Here is a 12,240-nt window from a genome sequence, read left to right as displayed (position 1 = left end):
GGGTGGGAAGAAGGAAAACCGATCGCGATTTCACAGAATCCCCCATTTGGGCCTGAGTGTTCTTCTAAATCTCTACCTTGTTATGGGACAGGTACATGGTTACTAAGGACACCACACTGTCAAAATGGGACTATGGTCCCCATTTCAAAGGTGAGTACATTGAGGTGCTAAGAAGTTACCTGCCCTTGATTCTACAGCATGGAATTGGCACAGCTGGAATTGAGTTCTGACAAAGTTCTTGCTATCACTTCTATCTCCAACTTCCCGGGAGTTCTGCCCCTCAGAGTAATTCCAGCCCAGAATCAACACTGATGCACGTTGTCAACCCTCCAAGCCTCCACTGGATGGGGGTTGGGGGTGGGGAGGTCTCGGGTCAGACTTGAGGAGCCAGGATTCCCTGCTTCCTGGATCTTGCCCTGTAAGAACGCAAGCTAGGGACGGAGTGGGGCACATGTTCAAAACCTGTGCAGCGGAACTGCACCGGTGAAATTTACCATGACATCAAACTGCCCTCAACTTCCTGCTCACTTTATAAGGATGTTCCTTCTTGGTCCCATCCCTCTCCCTCCCTCCACTTGCATCAATGACCTCAATGCAAATACAAGTGGGATGGTCCTGCTGAATGTTCTAGGTTCTAGACGCAAATGGGTGACACAATCCATCTGGGGTACGTGATCTTTTCCCTCATTGGTTGCTCAGAGCTCCTGGACACCCCCCCCCCCCCCACCCAGACCCAGAGCGGCGGGAATAAGAGCAGCTGCTGGTGCTGGGAGGCAGCCGAGCCACTGCTCTGCTCAAGTGTCCCTGACACTTCCACAGCGCCATCGCCCGACGCCAACGCTACCGCAGCTGCCACCGCCTGGGCTCCAAGCCACCTGCTGCCTGCTGCCAGGTGAGCCCCGAGATTCCTGCCTTCGCTGTATGATTCTTTCTCTCCCTCTTCTTCTCTCCCTCTTCTGCATTAGTTGTTCTTGTATCCGCTCTTCCTGCCCATCTTTGAGTCTCTGGGCACTTCTGTCTGGGTCTCTTCGTCACAAAATCTGTTACTCCGCTATTCAAACCCCAGGTACACTGAGCTGTCTCAGTTCGGAGACTTCCCGCTTTAATCTTTCCATCAGTCTCGCTGTCTCTTGCTACACTTGCGCTTAGGACGCTGGAGCTCCGCAGGCACTGTGCACACAGTAGGACACAAGGGTGCTCACGGGATCATGTCTTGTGCCTAGTGGTCCCCCGGGAAATCGGTTCGGAACCTGGACCAGCGCCAGTGGGTGGCAAATAGGTGCAATGACTAGGGGCCGGCAGCCCGGGAAGGAAAGCCCCAGTAGTGAGTCCTGGGAGCTTTTTTCCTGGTTTCCAGGAGACTCTGCTAAACTTGGTTCTTGCAGGGGATTCTCTACTAGAGTGCAGAGCAGGTGAGCAGTAGTATTTGTTTCTTCAGTTTCCCTAAGATTCCAATGGGACAGATACTCCCTTTTTAGCTAACTCCCCCCCCCCCCCCATCCCCACCATGGCCAGATATGATCAAAAGCCCTACACAGGGAGTACAGCTCTGGGTAGGAAACAGGAGATTGTCCCGGGATTGTCTTCAATGGAGACCTGGCCAGCAGGTAATGTAGTGTGTGAGGTGGTGGGGAGGGGGCTATGGACTGAGTCCTCTTTCCCCAGTTGTCCTGCTAGGATAGCTTGCTTCAGTCTCACTGGATCTTCCCACAGTCCACTTCCCCAGTGAGGAAACACTGGGGAAAGGAATGGCATTACCAGCCTGAAGCCACCATGCCAGGGAGTTACAGGTAGAAAGAAGCAGGACCAGAGTCCAGGTTCTTGGGCTCATGGAACTTCAAACTGGTGCAGAAAATGACATTATTTTTCCCTTGCAGAGAAGCGCCATGGGCTTCTGGAAGTTCTCTCCTCTCCTGATTCTTGGCATCTTGGCCCTGTACCAGGTGGGCATGCTCCAGGCAGCACCATTCAGGTAAGCCAGCCCTGCCTGGAGGTCACTCCTCTCCCACTCCTCCTGGGATCAGACAATTCCATTCTCAAAACTGTGGTGTGCTAAAAGTTTACCAACTGGTGAGCTGGGCAAAGGGGAGTGTATATTTTCTGATATAAGGTGTGTAGCACATAATTGAAAAACAGCACTGATATACAATATTCTTTATTATAAATTTCAGATAACTCATTGATCTCACAGAATGCTTCTGGTGCTTTTACTAGGAAGCCTGGGTGCTTATCTTGGGAGAGACAGGGAGCGACCCAGAGCTTCTATTGTGTTTTCTTCCCCTCCCCAGGTCTGCTCTGGAGAGTCCTCAGGACGCTGCTATGCTCAATGAGGAGGAACTGCGCCTCCTGCTGGCTGCAATGGTGAAGGACTTTGTGCAGAGGAAGGCCAGTGAACTGCAGCAGGAGCAGGAGACCGAGGGCTCCAGGTGAGGATCCCCACTCCACTTGGCTCAGGGCATCCCCTCCCTCCTGTCCTGCCAAGGAAGGCATATCCTAAGAGGTAAGACGGAACACGGCTGGACAGGAGGCCAGCACACTGCCATGGCTCTCCTCGGCCTGGGGCCCAGCTATTCTCACGCACCACTGAAAACAGAGGTCCCACACAGAGACTATGGTTAGACCACATGTAAAAAGATCCATTTCTGAAAGCAATTGGGGAAGGTATGAAATCCCTCCCTCCGGAAACTGGTCTGAAAGCACTGAGGAGACTTCCCAGCATTGGAGGAGTTAGGACTGGTAAGTGTGAGGCCAGCAGATGGACCCCACAGATCCCAGGAGATTTTAGAAATTGGTTTCTCCTTGTAAACCTGCACTTGACGTTCTCTCGCATCCACATGGAGCCTTCATTGCACATTTGCAAGGTGAAGCCAAAGGCCTTGCAGAGGGTGGGGTCAGGTAGAGCAGTACCTGAGGTAGGTCTGGGGGCTTGAGATGTGTAGGATCTGTGGAGACGTGCATGTTGTCATGGGGCCAGACGCCCTTCCCCAGCCCCACCTCCCCGTGTCCCCTGGGCCTGGAGCTCACGCCAGCCCCTGGCCTGGCCCCGGCACTGCCTGGCATGTGCTGCACCTGCATCTACCCTAAGGACCTCTCTGCAGAGCAAGAAGGACTGAGCGGCATGCGGAAGGCTAGGAAAGGGCACCCCTTCCCCGCTGCAACCCTGCCCCACGCTGCCCTGGCTCAGCAAACCTCGGAGTTCTCCTAATGGAGGATGTGTGAACTGCCCTCCTGCCTGCCCCTCCTGCCCCCACTCAGAGTGCCCCCTCCCTGGTCTAACCTTCTGGGCGATCGCCACAGGGGCAGACCTGGTGCATGGTACCACCTGGCATGTCTTTTCCCTGCAGCCTGGACAGCTTCCGAGCTAAGCGGTGCAGTAATCTGAGCACCTGTGTGCTGGGCACATACACACAGGACCTCAACAAGTTTCACACGTTCCCTCAGACTGCAATTGGGGTCGGAGCACCCGGCAAGAAAAGGGTCATGGCCAGCAGCTTGGACAGAGACCACGGCCCTCACGATGGCATGACCCAGGATGCCGATTAAACCCCTCCCTCTCTTTTCTAATATCCTTTCTTCCTTCCTTCCTATATCGTGATACGTGTGGTCCTCTCGGGTTGCTGGTATCGGTGGCTTTCTTTATGGCAGTGGATGTCTGGAACCTCAGATGGGAGGAGAGCAAGAGGAACAGGCCAGAAGAGAATCACGCAGGAAGAGATGGGGGGCAGCCCTGTGCTTCCCCTGAGGAATCACAGCACGGCTTCTCAGTCCTGCTTGTGAATGTGTTTGCCGATGGGGAATAAAAGTATATTTCTCAAAAGACCTGAGCGGTGGTGGTTATTGCTCTGGCCCACACCACAGGCTTCCCAGATTCAGGGACCTGTGCTTAGAAGTAGCCTCAGCCCTGTGGTAGCTGGGTGCAGGGTGGAGTAGCTAGTCCTTGGACCAACCTCAAGTAGGAAGAACAGGAGCAGTAAAGAACAGGTAAGCACCTCGGGGACCCAACGGTGTAAAATCGCCTTTTCTTCCAGGTAAGTTGGGGAATTTTTGTATTTCTAACAAGGGATATTTGATGCCTTTGAGTGGGATGTGACTTCCAGACAATCCTCATGTTAGGATCAGTTTGGGGCCATAATTCTCTGTGTCTCATAAGCCTTTCTTGATTTGTAGTTTATTTATACAAGAAAGACAGGCTGTTACAGCTCTGTGTTCCATGGTCACTCACCCAGAGCCACCTTGGGTTTTCTGACACCCCTGGGAATGTCTGTGGGAGTGATCATGGCATTTTCCCCAAGAGCCTGTGTATTTCTGCAGTGATAATTGTGATTGAGGAAAGACACAAGGTTAACTGGTGCCTCTCAGAGCAGTAATTTTACGATGATGGTTCTATGTGGCAGGTATCTGTTCCAGTCTCTTACTAACAGGTCTTCTCTTCTTTTTCCACCTTGCTAATCAGAGTCACTGTCCAGAAGAGAACCTGCAACTCTGCCACCTGTGTGGCCCACTGGCTGGGAGGCCTGCTGAGCAAAGCTGGAAGCGTGGCAAACACCAACTTGCTGCCTACCTCTATGGGCTTCAAAGTCTACAACAGGCGCCGCAGGGACCTTGGACTTAAGCAGTAAACAACTCCAGGAAGGTGACTCTCCTTGTACTGTCAGATGGGAGGCTGGAAAACTGGGTATTGCAGGGATGCAGTCCACACTTTAACCCTCCCTAAGCTCATGTAGTAGAAAAATCCACAGGGCAATGTGCCCAACCAGTGTCTGGAAAGAGAAGAGGGAGTTTCAGTAGCTGAAACTCCTAAAATTTAGGTTCATTTTCCTCCATTTTCCCAGTATCTCCCTGTGATACTGGGATAATCTGCTAGAAAATACAAATCTATTTAAATGTCTGTCCCATGAAGTTATAATTATGAATATTCTATCGTTTGAGTTTGAAAGGTAGGGACATACTTTTGGTATATTTACATATGAATTCAGAACATACATTTGGAGTCAAGAATTATTTGCCTTCTATTAGCCATATGACCATGGGTCACACATTCTTTGAGCTTCAATTTCCCTATTTGTGAATCAAAGGCAACAATATCTACTAGCTGGTATTAATATAAGAGTAAATGAGATAATAGATTTCAATATTTTCACAATAAAGTTACAAAATTCTGTCTGTTACTGTTTTTTTCCAGGTCATCATGAAGCGAAGTCTACTTTTAATTTGTAATGAAAGCAACTCATCGGATACAGAGCATGGAAGACACATATAAATGCATGCTTAATATTAAAAACATTCTCTTTAGTTTGAAATAAACTAAAGCTGTGCTCGCTTCGGCAGCACATATACTGAAGTAAACTAAAGCTAACTATGAAATAAAATCATTGCAAAGACCTACTGTGTATCTCGTTGTATTGATTGTTCAATAAACGTAACAGCAGGTCTCACTGGCTTATCTGGTGGCAAAGGTGAGCCCCGTCAGCCTACCTTTTGATGTTGGTGATCCTGTCAAACCTCAGGGGGAAGTGGCGTAGCTGCCGGGTGGGTGTCTGGGGACGCATAATATTGCTTGTGCCCACACAGAACTCTTTGTTTGAAAAAATACTGTCACTGGTGAACTTCATTAAGACGAGAAAAAAAAAAAGAGGTTTTAAATACACTTAACAGGCGTCCCCTCTGCTATTTATGGTGTTTTCCCAAGGAAAGCCTAAAGACCTGTGAACACTTTGTTGACCAGGCTGACCACGAAGCAAAGGCAACATGCTTGGGATGGGATAGGTCTTCTGTATCCTGTATCTTTAGCTTTTAAGGAAACACCTTTAATGGAACAAGAACTCGAGACATCTCCAAGACAATCCACCTTCATGTTCAGAGATCCCTAGCACCAGAGGTTCTCTGTGTAATTCCCCTTGACTCAGCTTTGCCACTGCCCATCCCTGCCGTCCCTCCCCATAAGCACCCTTCATACACCCTATAGCCTGCAAAGCCCTTTAGAAACAATGGCTCAGAGTCTGAAATGCAGTCACACTGACTGGCAGGCCTGGAAAATTCATCAGGTGCCATCCAACCAACTATTCTTATTCTCTGAGGTACTGAGAACAAAAGTATGATGCTCAAAAACCTGCAATATTTTTTTTTAAGTTTATTTATTTATTTTGAGAGAGAGGAAGCATGAGTAGGGGAAGGGCAGAGAGAGAGGGAGAGAGAAAGGATCTCAAGCAGGCTCTGCACTGTCAGCACAGAGCCCAACATGGGGATCGAACCCACAAACCAGGAGACCATGACCTGAGCCAAAGTCGCATGTTTAACTGACTAAGCCACTCAGGCACCCCTAAAAACCTGCAATATGTTTAATAGGGACATTCAAACATTTACAAATGCTAATTGAGTGGCTGTTATTTACTGGACACTATTTAAGGCGCCAGGATAGATCAATGAACAGAAGGGACAAAACTCCTTATATTCATGGAGCCTATATTCTAACTGGGGGAGATTAGGGTGATATATGCTGTGGCACCAGAGATGCTCATTAGTGGAAGGAATCTGGGATGTCAGAGTTTAATGCCTTATTTGATGTAGGAATTTCCCAGCGTCAACAACCCTCACATCTACTGGGACTGTCAGTTACGTGCTGCTGACTCCCAAGGTGACTGAGTACCCAGTTTCACTGGTGGATAGTCAGTTAGGTGAGGTTCTTTAGTTGGTAAAGTCACCCCCTTATATCCACTGACTCTAATGATTTCTCAGGAGCACACAGAATATGACCCTTGTTCCCATTCAGTCTGTATTCCACACTGTTGCCCAACTGGCGCTATAAAGGTAAATCACCCAAATGTCTTCATTATGCACAAAGTATTCCACTGACTCCCCACTTCATGGAATAAGCACCTGGATCATTGTGGGGACTTCCAAGGTCCACACTGATCTTCCCTCCCTCCTCTCACCACCACCCCCATGACCTGTCTGGCCTCATCTTTCTCTCTTCCCATCATCCACTCACACTCTGTCTCTCTCTCTGTCTCAAAAATAAACAAACACTTAAAAAATTTTAAAAGAAAAACAGAGAGATAGCTGAGATCTTTCTCTTTCCCTCTCCATGTACACACAGAGAAGTGGCCAGGTGGGGACACAGCTGGTGGACAGCCATGTGTAAGATAAAAGTGAGATTTCACTACACATCAATGCTGATGGGATTTTCATCTGGCACTTCCATCATCCAGAACTGAGAGAAAATATATTTCTGTTGTTAAGCTATTTAATCTGTGTTATTTTGTAATGCCTGCCAGAGCAGACTAATACAGGGGTCATCAGTTGATGGAACTGTTTTTGGTACCATGGCTTGTTTTTCCTCTTATTGAGATTTTATGTCAATTTGCTTAATGTCCAACTTAGCAATTTTATCCATTTATTTTTATGAGTTCATTTGCATTTCATCTCCTTAAAATCCTTGTAAGAATGTTCACTTTGGGGCACCTGAGTGGCTCAGTCAGTTGGGTGGTCGGCTCTTGGTTTCGGCTCAGGTCATGATTTCATGGGTCATGGGTTTGAGCCCCACATCGAGCTCTGCGCTGACAGTATGGAGCCTGCTTGGGATTCTCTCTCCCTCTCTGTCTGCCCCTCTTCCCCCTCTCACTCTCTCTATCAAAAAATAAATAAGCATTAAAAAAAAATAATGTTCATTTTGTTTGGGTTCCAGTCTACTGCTTCTGAAACTCACATACGTTATTATCTCTTTATCTCTCTCTCTCTCTCTCTCTATCTATCTATTGATAATCTATACCTTAGATAAACTAATTGTGGTTTATTCATATAATGGATATGTACAATACACTACAGAACAATGAATATAAATATATGTATCAACCTGGATAAATCTCACATATAATGTTGGATGCAAAATAAAGTAAGTTGCAAAAGGTACATACAGATGGTACCATTTGTATTGAATTTAAAACATGCATAACATTACTATACATAATTTAGGGACACATATATATGTAGCAAAAATATAGTTACATGCAAGGAGAATAAATATCATATTTTTAAAAGTTATTAACTTTGAGTGGGTGGGAAGAAGATGTCATGAAGGGGGGTATAAAGGCAGCACCCACCATGGTTTTGTTTCCTTAAGTATCATTTTCTAAACTGAGTACTGGAATATATGGATGGTCATTTATACTCATGTTTAGTAAAAATAAATGTCATAAGTATAGGTCTTTTATATTAAGGGACATATCATAAAATTTAAAAAGAATGCATACATTTAAAAAAATTTTTTTAATGTTTATTTATTTTTGAGACAGAGAGAGACAGAGCATGAACAGGGGAGGGTCAGAGAGAGGGAGACACAGAATCTGAAACAGGCTCCAGGCTCTGAGCTGTCAGCACAGAGCCCGACGCGGGGCTTGAACTCACGGACCGCGAAATCATGACCTGAGCCGAAGTCGGCTGCTCAACCAACTGAGCCACCCAGGCGCCCCCTTTTTTAAAAAAATTTTTTTTTAAGAATGCATACATTTTTAATACTGAAACAGAATCTGTTCTGTTCAGTGGAAAGACCTGTTCATTGGGAATGCAAGCTGGTACAGCCACTCTGGAAAACAGTATGGAGGTTCCTCAAAAAACTACAAATAGAACTACCCTATGACCCACCAATTGCACTACTAGGTGTTTATCCATGGGATACAGGTGTGCTGTTTCGAAGGGGCACATGCACCCCAATGTTTATAGCAGCACTATCAACAATAGCCAAAGTTTGGAAAGAGCCCAAATGTCCATCGATGGATGAATGGATAAAGAAGATGTGTTATATATAGACAATGGAGTATTACTCGGCAATAAAAAAGAATGAAATCTTGCCATTTGCAACTACGTGGATGGAACTAGAGGGTATTATGCGAAGTGAAATTAGTCAGTCAGAAGAAGACAAAAATCATGACTTCACTCATATGAGGATTTTAAGAGACAAAACAGATGAACATAAGGGAAGGGAAAAACAATAATATAAAAACAGGGAGAGGGACAAAATATAAGAGACTCATAAATATGGAGAACAAGCAGAGGGTTACTGGAGGGGGTGTGGGAGGGGGGATGGGATAAATGGGTAAGAAGCATTAAGGAATCTACTCCTGAAATCATTGTTCACTATATGCTAACTAATTTGGATGTAAATTAAAAAAAAAAAAGACCTGTTCATGAAAAAGACCCCTGACATATAGTTAATGCACAATTTGAGAAAAGATGGCAGTAATAAGTATTCACATAGCTTTAAAATAATTGTAAATTAATTAAAGTCACCAAATAAAAGACCAAGACTATCAGGTTGCACTTTCTTTTAAGGCTCTAGCAATGATTTTTTTTTCTATGAAATAAACACTTAGGATTCAAAATTATTTAAAATAGATGGGTAGGAAAAGATACATAAGACAAATATGAAGAAAAACAAGTTGAGCTTCATTATATATGATTAAAATAGAATTCAGGAGGAAAAAAACCTTATTGGAAAAGGAAAGAGATCATCTAGTGGGAAAAGGAGCAAAGTGGCAAGAGTATCTATTGATAATAGACACACATGCATCCAACAACACAGCCTCAAATTATGTGAAATAAAAACTGACAGAATTGTAGGTGAAATATGTATATCAAGAGTTCTTATTATAGAATTAATGTACCCTACTCAATAAGCCTTCGGCTTTTGGAATCACTTCCAAAACGCATGGTTCAAATTTGGTTCTGCAAGTATCGCCTGACAATATGATGGATTTCAGAAAACATACAGTATTTACAAATGCAATGGAGTGATAGATTTTATTAATAATAAGATTATGTCTACTTTTCACAAAACATTTATTAATTAGCCAACAATTTTCACAATGATTTGAAACACCACCCTTATCATATGCTATCTTCTTCTGGTCTTTCTTTTCTCTTGTGTTGATATGTATATCTCTTGCACTTGTAAAAGATGAGGCCTCGTATAAGCCAAAAGCACCTCATACTTCTCTCTCTCTCTCCCATGTTCTTAATGTTTATTTATTTTGAGAGACAGCAAGTGTGCAAGCAAGCACAAGTGGAGGGGGGGCACAGAGAGAGAGGGAGAGAGAGAGAGAATCCAAGGAGGCTCCTGCTGTCAGCACAGAGCCTGACCCCGGGCTTGATCTCACAGGTGTGAGATCATGACCTGAGGCAAAATCAAGAGTCAATTGCTTAACCAACTGTGCCACCTAGGCACCCCAATACTTCTCTGTTTCAACATGCTCTTGGCAATTTTTATACATTATTTTTCTTCTAGACGAAAGTTAGAATAATTACCAATTGTTTAAAAATCCGGTTTGGATTTAGACTGGCATTGGGTTTTCTAGGTAGACAAATGTATCATTTGTAAATAATAATAAATGTTATTTCATATTTTTTGTTCTTTTTGTATCACATCATGACAATGTTGGTGATAATAGGCATCCTTGATGATGAAGGCTACAGATTTCAAATGGAGCTTAATTATTTTAAGAAAATATTTTTCTTCTTACTGTATACTAGAACTTTTTTAAAATAATAAATGAATATGGAACGTTATCAAAATACTTTTGATATCTAACAACATTACCTTATGGTTTTTCTCCTTTGACTTGCTAATACGAACAATATATCTCCAAACATAGAAACTAATAGTCATTAATATTTTTGAGTGCTTACTATATGCTTGGCTTATAATAAGTGCTTCACAGAGTTACTCTTTTAAGTTTATTTATTTATTTTTGAGAGAGACAGAAAGGGAGGGGGAAGCTGGGGAGGGGTAGAGAGAGAATCCCAAGCAAGCTCTGAGCTGTCAGCACAGAGCCTGATGCAGGGCTCAAACTCTCGAACTGTGAGATCATGACCTGAGTCAAAATCAAGAGTTGGACACTTAACCCACTGAGCCACCCAGGTGCCCCCACAGAATTACTCTCTTAATCTTTACAATGACTGCATAAAGTAGTTACTATCAGAAGCCCCATTTGATGGATAATGAAACTGAGATACAGAGAAATTAAATAGATTGACCAAAGCCACACAGCTAGCAGATCCATAGCAAACCTGTTCCTAGGCTATCTGGTTCCAGAGTCTGGTGTCTTAAATCTCTACACTGTTTTGGCTGGCCAGAGGGTATGTATTAAAATGTGCTTCCACATCCCCAAAGGCAAGGGAATTAAAAGCAAAAATGAACTACTGGGACCTTATGAAGATAAAAAGCTTCTGCACAGCAAAGGAAACAACCAACAAAACTAAAAGGCAACCAACGGAATGGGAAAAGATATTTGCAAATGACATATCGGACAAAGGGCTAGTGTCCAAAATCTATAAAGAGCTCACCAAACTCCACACCCGAAAAACAAATAACCCAGTGAAGAAATGGGCAGAAAACATGAATAGACACTTCTCTAAAGAAGACATCCGGATGGCCAACAGGCACATGAAAAGATGCTCAACGTCGCTCCTCATCAGGGAAATACAAATCAAAACCACACTCAGATATCACCTCACGCCAGTCAGAGTGGCCAAAATGAACAAATCAGGAGACTATAGATGCTGGAGAGGATGTGGAGAAATGGGAACCCTGTTCCACTGTTGGTGGGAATGCAAATTGGTGCAGCCACTCTGGAAAACAGTGTGGAGGTTCCTCAAAATATTAAAAATAGACCTACCCTATGACCCAGCAGTAGCACTGCTAGGAATTTACCCAAGGGATAGAGGAGTACTGATGCATAGGGGCACTTGTACCCCAATGTTTATAGCAGCATTCTCAACAATAGCCAAATTATGGAAAAAGCCTAAATGTCCATCAACTGATGAATGGATAAAAAAATTGTGGTTTATATACACAATGGAGTACCACGTGGCAATGAGAATGAAAGAAATCTGGCCCTTTGTAGCAACATGGATGGAACTGGAGAGTGTTATGCTAATTGAAATAAGCCATACAGAGAAAGACAGATACCATGTGTTTTCACTCTTATGTGGATCCTGAGAAACTTAACAGAAACCCATGGGGGAGGGGAAGGAAAAAAAAAAGAGGTTAGAGTGGAAGAGAGCCAAAGCATAAGAGACTCTTAAAAACTGAGAACAAACTGAGGGTTGTTGGGGGGGTGGGAGGGTGGGTGATGGGTATTGAGGAGGGCACCTTTTGGGATGAGCACTGGGTGTTGTATGGAAACCAATTTGACAATAAACTTCATATATTGCAAAAAAAATAAAGAAAAATTTAAAAATAAATAA

At 44.3% G+C, this 12,240-nt stretch overlaps 1 protein-coding gene and 1 long non-coding RNA gene across 3 annotated transcripts in view; one reads left to right on the top strand and one right to left on the bottom strand.

Moving 5' to 3' along the window:
• The window catches only part of LOC128311820 (uncharacterized), a 119,625-nt gene that overhangs the window by 34,975 nt on the left and 72,410 nt on the right, over positions 1-12,240 (bottom strand). The gene's annotated exons all lie outside the window — the stretch shown is intronic.
• LOC106989720 (calcitonin receptor-stimulating peptide 1-like) lies at positions 749-5,382 on the top strand. Of its 2 annotated transcripts, XM_027073273.2 has the most exons (5): positions 749-892; positions 1,878-1,972; positions 2,289-2,426; positions 4,454-4,633; positions 5,183-5,382. In XM_027073273.2, the coding sequence occupies exons 2-4, from the start codon at positions 1,887-1,889 to the stop codon at positions 4,617-4,619; spliced, it is 390 nt and encodes a 129-aa protein (XP_026929074.1). In that variant the 5' UTR covers positions 749-892; positions 1,878-1,886; the 3' UTR covers positions 4,620-4,633; positions 5,183-5,382. The 2 variants fall into 2 exon arrangements, with proteins under 2 accessions (XP_026929074.1, XP_026929076.1); XM_027073275.2 differs by lacking the exons at positions 4,454-4,633; positions 5,183-5,382 and adding an exon at positions 3,345-3,623.

The sequence above is a fragment of the Acinonyx jubatus genome, chromosome D1 (genome assembly GCF_027475565.1).
Source record: "Acinonyx jubatus isolate Ajub_Pintada_27869175 chromosome D1, VMU_Ajub_asm_v1.0, whole genome shotgun sequence".
Classification (NCBI taxonomy): domain Eukaryota; kingdom Metazoa; phylum Chordata; class Mammalia; order Carnivora; family Felidae; genus Acinonyx; species Acinonyx jubatus.
Note: the sequence above shows the minus strand (reverse complement) of the source record. Positions and strands in the feature narration are given on the sequence as shown.

Excerpts from the sequence above, each read along its gene's own strand:
- LOC106989720 (XM_027073275.2), top strand. The coding sequence starts at position 1,887 with ATGGGCTTCTGGAAGTTCTCTCCTCTCCTGATTCTTGGCATCTTGGCC. Across the intron at positions 1,973-2,288 it reads CTCCAGGCAGCACCATTCAG|GTCTGCTCTGGAGAGTCCTC; the intron begins GTAAGCCAGCCC and ends TCCCCTCCCCAG. Across the intron at positions 2,427-3,344 it reads CAGGAGACCGAGGGCTCCAG|CCTGGACAGCTTCCGAGCTA; the intron begins GTGAGGATCCCC and ends TTTTCCCTGCAG.